Below are 12539 nucleotides of genomic sequence, written 5' to 3'. Positions count from 1 at the left end.
AGCCCTTTTTTGTAGTTTAGACTTCCTCATCTGTAAAATGAAGGATTGGGTGAGGTGTTCTTTTAGGTTCTTTTCTGCTCTAATGGCCTATGAAAAAAATTTCCAAACTTTTTCAGGGAGACCCTTTAGCTAACTGCACAGAAAGTCAAGGATGGAAGCTCATGACATATGTCCTGGATGCTTCCTTAGTCAAGGCCACATAAGACTTAACTAAGCAATTGATCAATGCATTGCATAGCTGTGGAGCTCAAGGAATGTGTGTCTATGTGTGTGCATGTATATATACATACATATGTCTTCATAGGAGTTCCTAGGTTCTAAGGATTCCTGTAGCCTAACAAACTGAACATATTCATAGCTGGCTCACTTTAATAGACTTTATTTAAGGATACACACAGTTAGTGTGAAATTAATTGCTCAAGATGCCCCTGAGCAGTCATGGCTGTTCTGCTTGGTTCCTCTGGCTCTGAAATGCCCTAAATCCCAGAGAGTTCCCAGGGCTCCCATGAGAGAAGAGAAAATTTCCCCTTTTAGGTAATGGTGGGGGTGTTTGTAACTTAAATGGGGACTCCAGACCAAGCTTTATATACAAAAGGGTTTTGAATCAAGATCTACCCCACAGTATTTCTCCACTCTTTGTTCAAGTACTGGGCATGTTCCCAGGATTCAGTGATATGTGCAGAAGCTATCCTGGCTTCCAGTCTGCACATTTCCCTACGATAATGGGTTTGTGATTATCTAGAGTTAACATGAGTCAAGAATATCTATTGCTTCCTATATATCTCTTCTATCTCTCACTCAGTCCTAAAATAACTTCTCTCTGCACAAGCAGAATGTTACAGAAAATGCCTCTGAATGTTGGAGGGAATGGTTAGTAACTCACTGTTTTGTCCCACTTCTAGGTGAAAGAAGACTGGAAGTATGTTGCCATGGTCATAGACAGGATCTTTCTGTGGATGTTTGTCATTGTCTGCTTGCTGGGGACTGTGGGACTCTTCCTCCCACCTTGGCTGGCTGGAATGATCTAATAGAATGAGAAAACATTTAAAATACACGTGGATTTTCATCTACCTGGAGGGAGAGAGTGAGATGGAAACTATCTCTATGAATAATTCATTACATATCTGCGCATGACTCATTGCTGAGAGCTCTGGGAATCTTCAGAGATCACATCATCTCCCAAGTTATCCCCATTTTCTGTATCCATTTTGAAGCAGTTTTGGAAATAGTCAGTCATTAGCCTACTTATCTGGAGGAGAAAATCTTGGTTTATACTGGTTCCATTTATACCCCCAACCAGTCTTACCTCCTTGGCTAGTGAAATAGCATGTGGGAGGGTGGATGCTTTTATCTTTATTCGCAAGACTATTTTAAAAGGACAAAATCTTATTAAAGATCATCTTCAGCATGATGGTCATCATCGATATCCCAGTATATAGTAGATGTTATTGCAATCTGTGGGCAAAGACATGACCCTTAAGTAGAACAGAAATATTATGGCGTTCAACCCCTGATACTGAAGCTCTGTGTACATTGAAGGCCCCATTGGGGAATGGTGACAGGATGATTTGGTTGGATGTCTTTATCTAAGTCATTCTGTCAGTAAATAAACTCTCTACTTGTCTTTTGGGATGTGGTACGGTGCCAACCGTGAACTGAAGGAGAGGAGAAAAGTATCAGTGTGAGTGGGGACTATTCACTGGCACAGACTAAACTAGAGTGTTTATCTTCTGATAGGATGCAACTGAAGTGAGTCAGGTGTCCAGGGCCCAATAAATCCTTGATTCCACCTCTAAGCTTATAAGGGACTCCATGGACCTACCTGTCTGATGAGGAGGAGACTGTTGTATAAACCACAACTCTACCTGAAAAAAAAAAGTCAGAGGTTCCACCTACGTTTAGCTTAAACCTGGTCCTTGTTGGCTCTAGGAGGTCCTGAAAAGTGACATAGATCCTACATCTAAACTATCAAATTAGGAGGTCCCCATCCCTCCACCACACCTCTACTTAGCCCAGAGCTTTTGATCTCTGTTTCTTTTATGTCCTGCAGAGATCCAGCCTCATTGGAGCTCAGCTCCAATGCTGTGTACAGTACTCCATACGTGCAAAGAGAATCTGTGATTTCCTCAGTGTAAGGAATTCTTCTACCAACACAGATGGCAACCTGTTTTGATAAGTCCTAGGGAGTTGCCTAAAGCACATAGATGTTAAATGACTTGCCCAGGCTTACAAAGCTAATTAAGTGTCAAAGGAATGATTTGAACCCAGGTATACTCCAAATTCTACATTCTACCTGCTACACCATGCCATCTACAGTAGGCTCTTAATAAATGTTTGTTGAAAGAATGGCTTTTCCAAGTTGTGGATCCTTCAGGATGGGTGATGTTCTGTCCTCTAATGAATAATAAATTAAATATTGCTTTGCATTTATAGAAACTATTGAGGATCTGGCATTTATAGAAGACAAAAGCTAACCCAGTAAGGGAAAGATTTGAAGCAGAGGTTTCACACTTCATCAAGAAGAAATCTCAGCTATTTATAATGACACATCCCCTGGGACTGTCTGTCATAGTACCATTTAAGTAAAATCAACACCATTTGGTACAGCTTTTCTTGGGTGCTCAGTAAAGTATGCAAAATGTCCGTTTTCTGAATAGGTTAACCAAAAATCAAGTGCTTGAGACACTTCAAGAATTAAAGTTTTGTAGACCTGTCATCACTTAGCAAAAGAATTCTCCAGTATTCATGGAAAAAGTCTAAACTAGTCCATTGAGAGGTGGGTAGAGACCTTGGTCTTAGCTCCATATAAGCCAGTTTCATTGCTCTAATTACCAGAGTACAAAAACTGTCATGAGAACAGCAAGAAGTTTATGGTTGCCGGTCATACTGGCAATCTCTGTTGTCTGAGGGATTGGTATTAGGGCTAATCCTGACCTGCCCACTATGAAAATTTACAACCTTTCCATGTCTATCCTTTGACATCACAGAATGTCAGAGTTGGAAGGATCTGACCCATACCAGAATGAGAATCAACTCCACAACACACCTGACAATTAGTCATTCAGCATTTGCTTGAAGACCTCCAAAGAGAGGAAACCCATTTCATTTTTAGATAGCTGGATAGCTCTAATTGGGAGGAAGAGCTTTTTTCTTACACTAAAGCCTAAATTCGTCACTTCAAAAGACATACCTGTTTCTTGTAGTGCTTCTCTCTAAAGCCATGAAGAATAAGTCTCATCCCTCTTTCATGTGATAGACTTCAAATATTTGATAACGGCTGTCATGTCCCCCCTTGGTCTTCTCTTTTATGGGCTATAAACATCCTATTTTCTATATATGATTCTCACATGGAATGAACTTCAGACCTTTCACTCTCCTGGTTGTCTTCTTCCAGTGCTCTTCAGCTCATTAATATCCCTTCTAAAATGTGGTGGCCAGAACAGAACACAATATGCTGGGTATCGCTTGACCAGGGCAGAGGAATTCTTGCCTCCCTAGTCTAGCACAGTATACCTCTCTTAATGTAGCTTGAGATTGAAATATCTTTCTAGATTGGCATGCCTCAAAGCAGGTAAAAAACTCATATACCTTAATAAGGGTATTACCTGGGATTTTATAGCTATGCAGCAGTTCCTGTGAAAAAGATGTGAGGTTTTTGATCAATGAAAGTTCAATATGAGCCATAATGTGGCATGGAAGCCAATAAAGTTAAAGTGATCTCTTTGTGGTCATTTTTCAGTCTTTTTCAGACTCTTTATGGCCCCTTTTGGGATTTTCTTGGCAAAAATACTGGAGTGGTTTGCCATTTCCTTCTCCAGCTCATTTTACAGATGAGAAACTGAGGTAAACAGGGTTAAGTGATTTGCCTAGGGTCACACAGCTAGTAAGTATTTGAGGCCAGATTTGAACTCAGGAAGATGAGTCTTCCTGACTCTGAGCCTAGAACTCCATCCACTGTACTACCTAGCTAAATATGATCTCTAAGCTCCATTAAAAGACAGCTAAGTAGCACAACATATAGAGTTCTGGGCCCACAGTCAAGAAGACTCATCTTATTGAATTCAAATCTGGCCTCAAACACTTACTAGCTGTATGACCCAGGGCAAGTTACTTAAACCTGTTTGCCTCAGTTTCTTCATCTGTATAATCAACTGGAGAAGGAAATGACCAACCATTCCATCATCTTTGTCAAGAAAACCCAAACTGGGATCACAAAGAGTCAGACACAAGTGAAAACAACTGTACAGCGACAACAAGCTTCATTAATAGAAGTATAGAATATAAAAGGAAGAAAGTGATGATGTATCCCTGGTGTCCTCTGCTCTAGCCAGACCATATCTTGAGTTCTGTGCTCAGTGCTGGGTACCATGAAAGCACACTAATAAGTTGGAGTCTGTCCAAAGTAAAGAATTCTGGTTGATTGGAAAACTGGAAAGTATGCCACATGGGAGAAATAGTGGAAGGAGCTTGTGGTAGTCATAGTTAGTAAGTAAACATTCATTAGGCACCTACTATGTGCCAGGCACTGTGCTAAGGGCTGGGGGTACTAAGAAAGGCAAAAGATAGTCTTTGCCCTAGAGAAGCCACAATTTGATCTTGTCCTGGAGAAGGAAAGTGAGAGAGAGAGCGAAAATGAGAGAGAGAACGAGAGAGAGAGCATTTTGTGTGTGTGTGTGTGTGTGTGTAATCAAAGCTGGTTTCAAATATTTAAAGACTTGTCATAAGAAACAGGGATTAGAATTATCTTGTATGGATCTAGAACTAGGAGTAATAGGGTTTAAGTTACAAAGAAATAAATTTAAGCTCAATACAAAGTTTACTAATAAGTGGAATGGGCTGCCTTCAGAGGTAGTAAGTTCTCCATCACTGGAGGTCTTCAAACAGAGGCTAGATGACCTACCCCTTACAAGGTGCCAAAGAAAAGATTCTTGTTCATTTATGAGTTATATTAAATAACCTCTGAGGCCCCTTCCAACTCTGAGATTTTGTGCATCTATGACTTATCTGTAGCAATAATAGCAGATTGAGAGATAGGAAAGAAATGGAGTTCAGGATAGATTAAAGTTAACCAAATAAACATTTATTAAGCACATAGTATATTCAAGAACCTATTTTCAGTCAGTGCTGAGGATAAAAAGAAGAAAAATCACACTACACAGTTCCTGCCTTCAAGGAGCCTACAATCTAATAGAAGGTATAATAAGACATATACATCAGTAAATAAGTTACGAGGCAGAATGTGGTAGGAGAGAGAAACAGACAGAGAGACAGAAAGAGAAACAGAGAGAGAGAGAGTATAGAACAAAACACAAAGTGTCTAAAGGGAGAGAGGCCAAGGATAATCAAGACTGAAAAAGTCATTGGATTTAGTAATTAAGACACCATAGGTGATCTTGGAGAGACTGATTTTAGTAGGGTGGTGAGTATGGAAGGGGAAGCTAGGTGGTACACCGGGTAGAAAGTCAGACCTGCAGTCAGGAAGACTCTTTCTCGAGTTCAAATCTGGCCTCAGGCATTTCCTAGCTGTGTGACCCCGGGGAAAGTCATTTAACCCTGTTTGCTTCAGTTTCTCATCTGTAAAATGAGCTGGAGAATGAAACGGCAAACTATTCCAGTATCTTTCCCAAGAAAACCCCAAACGGGGGCATGAAGTATGGGACACGACTGAAAAATGACAACAACAAGAGTGTGAAAGACATACTAGAAGGGTTTGGAGGATTATGGAAGTTTATCATCAGATTTTTGGTAATTTTTTATAATTCCTGGTTCCTTTTCATTTCCAGAGATCCTAGTGCCATGGGGAAAAGGAATATATTATTGAGGAGAAACAATATAGGGATTGGGTGGGAAACAGTCGAAAGAGATCATGACTTCACAGTGATCCAGCTTCCTGAAGACTTTCATCCAAATCTTCCTTGTACAGGAAGCGAGTAATAACTATTCTTAAAGAGAATGAAATAAACGTCTCCAGTTTCCCTGTGTCCTGTCCTTCTTCCAGGGGTGGGGAACCTGTGGCCTTGAGGTTTGGATTCAGTCAGAGGGCCGCACTTGAGGACCTGGAGGGCCACATGTGGCTTTGAGGACACAGGTTCTCCGCCCTTGGAGACAATGAGGCTGGAATCATGAAGGAAAAGGGGGGAAATGCAAAGGCCTTCCTACCTCTGGATACCAGTTCTCAAATGTTTAATGTGAAAATTTATCCATACTGATTCCAGGAATGGCTGGCCTATTTTTTCTTACCTTGTGAATCTTAAGAACCAAGAGGGACATGCTAAGGATATGAATGAATGGGACATACCCAAACACTCTTAACAGCCCCTATTCCTGGCAATTTCAGGAGCACAAAAATCATCCATGCTGTGTATCTCTCCCAAATGACCTGACATAGTCCCACCATTAGAGCCCCTGGGGCATTAGAACAAGAGGGCAAGAGAATTATCTCCAGGTCACTATTTAAATGCCCAGATATTGCCTTGCAAGAAGTATTCACCATTCCCATTTGAGCTGATCAGATGAGCTAAAGTTCACATTAGGAGGGGTTGAACTATCTAGTGGTAGGAAGAGAGAACACAGTGGGAATACCTGTGGCATAGGAGTGAATGGGTAAGGTAGTTGGGCTAAGAGGTAGTGGTGTTGTCACAAAAAGAAGGGTATATGGAATATTTGTTGACTTTGGACAAAGGGTTCATCTCCATGGAATTCCCACATTCAGTCACACACATAAGAGAGACAGAAAGGAATCCAAATCAACACTGTCATGATCATTTCATTATTATAATCATCATGAATTACTGAGTACCTTTTGTAGGTGTGGCCCAGTGGGTGAATCTCTCTTAAAGTAAACCTGATACAAGAGAACTCAGATTCATAAATGAAGACATAATGCCAGGGTTAGAGGAAGGGCAAGTTCTTGGATTTTTACATCAATAGTTCTTAACCTGTAGCCCATGTCCTACCAGAGGGCTCTATGGGAAGATTTCAGTGACTGTGAAGTTAGATAGGAAAGTACTGCATCTGCATTTTAACTAACCTCTGACTGAAATCTAACATTTCTTTCAATTATGAATATAGACATCAAAACCTCATTTTAAAAAAGGGTCCATAGGCTTCACCAGAATGCCAAAGGAGTTAATGAAACAAAACCAAAATTAATAACCTCTGCTGTAAATAATGAATTCCCCGAGGGCATTTAAAATAGGATTTGATTTGCTAAAATTCCATCTGCACTCACGTTTTCAGGATTATATCTAGTTATTCTTTGAGGACTACTTATTCTCAGCATTTTAGGAAAGTGAGAAGAATCTCTGACCTCAAGAACCTTACAAGTCAAACTGGATGATGACATACTTGTGTATTCGGGAGAAGAGTATGGGAGTGAGTGATTGGGATCCACAGCACAGAGCCCAGAGGCATTTATGTAATCGGGAATGAGAGAAGATAAGAGGCTAGATTTCAGAGACTTAAGCCCCACCATCCTGTTTACATAACGCCATCCAACTTGCCAGATGTATGCAGTAGCTGAGAGTCTCCTGAAGAGACCCCTGTACTCTGTTGAGGTTGTTCCTTTGGGAATCAGAGAAAAGGTTGTGGATTGCCTTGGTGTTCTCCTGGCTGGCAGCTCCTGCTCACCCATCCATTGCCCTGATTGCATTGGAAGCTGGGAGAAGGGGCAAGGGAGACTCTGGTGTTCCTCAGATAGAGTTATCTTCTGTTCCAGGACCATTGAAATCTCATCCTATGTTTGATATCTAATGTGTTCTTTGTAATAACAATTTTGTTTCACAGGTTAATTGCTTCCAAGAATGGGAGAAAAATGAAATTATTTCTTCACCATCTCTCTTGCCTTGGCTTCATTTACAAGGGAAATCTTGAAAGATAGCCTTGGCATTGTGTTGTCATCCTCCATTAGGAGCTGGCTTGGAGTTTGGGCTGCTAAGCCCTGGATAGTCACTGCTGACATTAGCTTTGCCTTCCATTCTACAAGGTCAGATTTCTCTCTCACACAGACCCAGAGCAAGATCTTCTTGGATGGAAGGGGGTCAGAATGCAATCACGTAGGAAGAACGTCAACAAACTAGAGACTTACTGAGAGGGAGGGGGTTGTGATGGTGATAAGACTATAGATCATTCACTAAGAGTGGAAATGACTAGAAATGTTTATCCCGAAAAAGAGAAGATTTTCTACAGGATAGGAAAGCTTTCTCCAAGTATTTGGATAGCTGTCATTTGGAAGAGAGAGTAGACACATTTTGCTTAATTCTGGAGGGAAGAACTGAAAGCAAAGAGTAGAAGCTGCAGAGAGGCAAAGTATCTAAAAGTAGAAACACCTGTCTTAGGAAATAGTGAGTTCCCCATTACTGGAGGTCTTCAGTGGAGTCAGTCAGTCAATAAACATTTATTAAATACCTACTATGTGTACTTGTAGGTACTCTGAAAAGCTCTGGGGATATAAATACAAAAGAATAGGACAATCCTTGCCCTCAAAGAGCTTAAAATATAATGGGGCGGGGGAGACAATACTGAAAAGGAAACTGAAAAGGGAGGGGATAGGTGCCCATGTAAGGGTATGATGAAGACATCCAAAGGAATGTAGTCTGTAGCCAGGTAGAAAGTGAAGAGATGGCTGGCCTGGGCCTCATCTTAAATGGAGGCTTTGGAAGGAGCTTCTTTGCTCTGTCCTCCAATCAGAGAGACAGAGGGTACTGAGGGTGTTGATGAAGTCTGAGTACCAAAGCTGATGCAATTTGGCAGGATGGTGAAGTTTAGTGATGAAGATGAGGTGGGAAGGTGAGGTGACAGCATGATGAAGAAATCTAAAGAATGGCAGCTTGGGGCAGCTAGGTGGTACAGTTGATAGATCTCTAGCCTTGGAGTCAGGAGGACCTGAGTTCAAATCTGGCCTCACACACTTGGCACTTACTAGCTGTGTGACCCTGTTGCCTCACCAAAAAGCAAAAAAAAAAAAAAAAAAAAAAAAAAATGACAGCTTGTAGCCAGGTGGGAAGTGAGTCGGAGACTGGATAGTCACTTGTTGGAGATTCAATTCAATTCATTTTCACAAATAAATATCTGCAAAGTGCTATGCTAGGTTCTGGCAATGCAAAGGAAAAAACAATCTCTGCTTTCAAGGAACTTAATTCTACTTGTGTACAAATGTGTACAAAAATAAACATGATACAAGGTAATTAGAGGAGAGAGCAAACATTCACACCTGGGAGCTTTATAGAAGACCCATGTTCAGGAGACTTTTGAGCCTTCAACAAAGACAGAGATACTGAGAGTCAGAGCTGGGGAAATTCCTGCTCAGTGTGACCAGGCTTAGATTAGATTAGATGATCCTTCCAATTCTGAGACTTGTGTGATTCTGAAGGACAGTTACTCCCTTAGAATTGAGTTTGAATTATAGAAAAAAGAATAATTAAGAATTTAAAACTCTGATCAGCACCATGACAAACTATGAATCTAAAAGAATGAAGATGAAACACCCCATTAATCTCCTGACAGAGATGAAGAACTACAAATGCAGAAAGGGATATAGAATTTTGGATGTGGTTAATGTGGGAATTTGTTTTGCTGGACTATGCAGCTATGTATTGAGGGCTTTGTTTTTCAGGATTATTTTTTTTAAATTTGCACAACTGGGGGGAGGTAGTAGGATAGTAGTAGTACAATAATTCTTTTTACTCGAAAAATAAGAGAAAAGAATAAAATAGAGCTAGAAAAGGATTTATATTCTTCTTGGAAATCAGTGGAATTAACTTTGTCCAATAAGTGCCTGTAAGAAAGCAGGTGAAGGAAGACTTGTAACAATTTTTCATTCACTTATCCATTCAACAAACATCTTTTAAGAGCTATGCTGAATGTTGGAGATATAAAGGTAAATAGAAGAGACCCTGCCTTCAAGGAGCTTGGCCATGTTATCCTTTGTTTGTTTGCTTTGGTGAGGCAATCAGGGTTAAGTGACTTGCCCAGGGTCACACAGCTAGTAAGTGTCATGCGTCTGAGACTGGATTTGAACTCATGTCCTCCTGATTTCAAGGCCAGAGCTTGATCCACTGTGCCATTGGCCATGATTTCAACAGCCAAAGAGTCCCTGTAGAGAAGTGGTTGGGAGAAGTCTAGGAATGGGAAATGGTATTAGAGTGATGGTCTTGTGGCCTGCACATTGGTGTCTCCATTAAGTTGTCCCGGAAAAAGAGGTCCCTTGTCTTACTCATATCTTTGAAAAGAAGTCTTTACTTTAGTTCCCACATAAATAAGTCTTAGCTCGTAAACTCCAAATTTCTTTCAAGTAACCCAAGAGATGCAGGAAATGCAAATATTTTCTCCACCAAGAGCATTACTACCCTCTTGTACCCAAGTCCATATTTATCTTTTGATCATGTATGAATACAGAAAGAGAAAGTGAATGAGAAAAACAGGAATTATAGAATCAAGAGAGGATAGATCTGGAATAGCTCTTAGAAATAAGCTAGTATAACCCTCTCATCTGAGATTGGCAAGGGATAACTGAAGACCATAAAGGGAAATTAGCTGAGCCAAGATCATATGGCAAGTTCATGAAATAACCAGGACTAAAACCCAGTTCTGGAGACTACTAGTTCCCTGTTGTTTCTACTATGCTATACTCCTATTGTCTGGAATATTTTATTCTAATCATGGATCTCTACCTCATCTGAACTGCTATAAGATTAATTAGCTGAAACAAACTACCTAGCATGAGATTTTTTCCATATCCTGTCTGTTTTGTTTTCTTGTTGTTTCTCGAGTGGGAATCTTGGCTTCAGATATAGAATAAGAGACTGCCAAGAGGAGGAACTGCATGCATCTTGTTCATCCTTCTCTCTCGCACAGTGCTTAGCCCAAGGTCCTGCCTATATTAGGTGTTTGATAAATGCTCATTGATTACTTCATCACTTATCACAGACAAATTTTCCAAGGTTAGTTGCACAGTCTAGACAGTGTTAAAAAAACGAAGGAGGAGGGGGCATAGTGAGTTGAAAGAGTACTGGATTTTGAATCAGGACACCATCATTTTTTTTTTGATTTTTTTTTTTTTAGTGAGGCAATCAGGGCTTGCCCAGAGTCACACAGCTAGTAAGTGTCATGTGTCTGAGGCCAGATTTGAGCTCAGGTCCTTCTGACTCCAAGGCCAGAGCTCTATCCACTGTGCCACCTAGCTGCCCCAAGCATACCATCATTTTGTTAATTGAGCTCCCTCTTTATCCATCTGTGAAATGGGAATAACTAGAGCCACCAACTTCACAAAAGCTGATTGGGGGGTTAGGATCACTGGTATGATGAAGCTAGATGAATTGACAAAAAGTTCTTTGATAGACTCCAGTCAGAAGCAGAGTAAGCCAGAGGAAGATGGACAGGATGGTGAGGGGCCTTGGAATTATTTCAAGCTGGGGACTGGTGGACAGGACTAAGAATGTTTAGCTGAAATCTATGGTGTCATGATCATTAACTTCAACTATATGAAGGGCTGACATGTACTAAAGGGAAGAAATTGGCCCTGCTTGGCTCCAGATGGCAGAACTCTGAACAATGGGTAGAACTCAGAGAGTACTGTATTTGTGTTTGAAAAATGCCCTAGCAATTAAGACTTTCAAAAGTGGAAGGAGGACATTTCTATAACAGGGGCTCTGATAACAGGGGAAACAATTCAAGGATTCCACTTCTGTCACGTACTATCTCTGTGACCTTGGTCAAGTCACTCTGTGAGTTTCATTTTTTTTTTTGCAGGATGACACTAGGTCTCCCTATCTCACCTAAGCTGGAAGTATAGCAGCCCCTCACCAGCCTGAATCCTAATACTGAACTTTTACCTGCTCCATTTTTTCTGACTTAGACTGGTTAGACAATCTGGTGGCCCTCCACTCCAGGGGTTCACCATATTGGTGCTGGACTTAGTGCAGACACCTGGGGCTTTAGCCCAACTGTAGCTTAGAACTCCTAAACTCAAGCCATCCACCAGGTCAGCCTCCCTTGTAGCAAGGACTGCAGGAGTGCACCACCACAACGTAGGGGTAAGCTGCATTTTCTTGATCTGTAAAACAAAGAGATTAAACTAGATGTTGTCTCAGACCCTTTTTAGTTTTAATTTATTAAGTTATGGGGTCTTCAAGGATGGATGAGCACTTCTCAAGGATGTCTTAGGGAGGATTCCTGCCCAGGTATGCATTGTACTTCTGAGGGCACTTTCCATTCCGTAATTATGTAAAGCTCACTTTGTTTACTACAGAAACGGCCAAAAATACAAGCCAATGGGACTGTATGGGAGCTTCCTGGTCATAAACGGACTGATCAATCTTAGCTCTGTGACAAATACAATAGAAGCACACAAAATTGGAATTGTTCCTATGTCGCTGCCAGCAGCTCATCAGCAAACCCAGACTGCATTGCTACCCCATCTTTTTTGCATTTCAAATGAATTGATGAAATATTCATGGAAGAGGGATGGGATTCCATTTTGTGGTGATGGTAACTGGGGTGGGGGGGGAAGGGTTAGCCAAGCCAGTGCCTCCAAGAATTAG

At 40.9% G+C, this 12539-nt stretch overlaps 1 protein-coding gene across 1 annotated transcript in view; it reads left to right on the top strand.

The window, feature by feature from the left end:
- Nucleotides 1–1287, top strand: part of CHRNA4 (cholinergic receptor nicotinic alpha 4 subunit) — a 56711-nt gene extending 55424 nt beyond the window's left edge. The window contains 1 exon segment of the mRNA XM_020981575.2: nucleotides 903–1287. Within this exon segment, the coding sequence (XP_020837234.2) occupies nucleotides 903–1028 (126 nt within the window). The 3' untranslated portion in view covers nucleotides 1029–1287.
- Nucleotides 1288–12539: the final 11252 nt, after the last annotated feature.

This window comes from Phascolarctos cinereus, unplaced genomic scaffold (genome assembly GCF_003287225.1).
Source record: "Phascolarctos cinereus isolate Bilbo 61053 unplaced genomic scaffold, phaCin_HiC Scaffold_2;HRSCAF=192, whole genome shotgun sequence".
Classification (NCBI taxonomy): domain Eukaryota; kingdom Metazoa; phylum Chordata; class Mammalia; order Diprotodontia; family Phascolarctidae; genus Phascolarctos; species Phascolarctos cinereus.
This window is presented reverse-complemented; position numbering and strand designations above follow the sequence as displayed.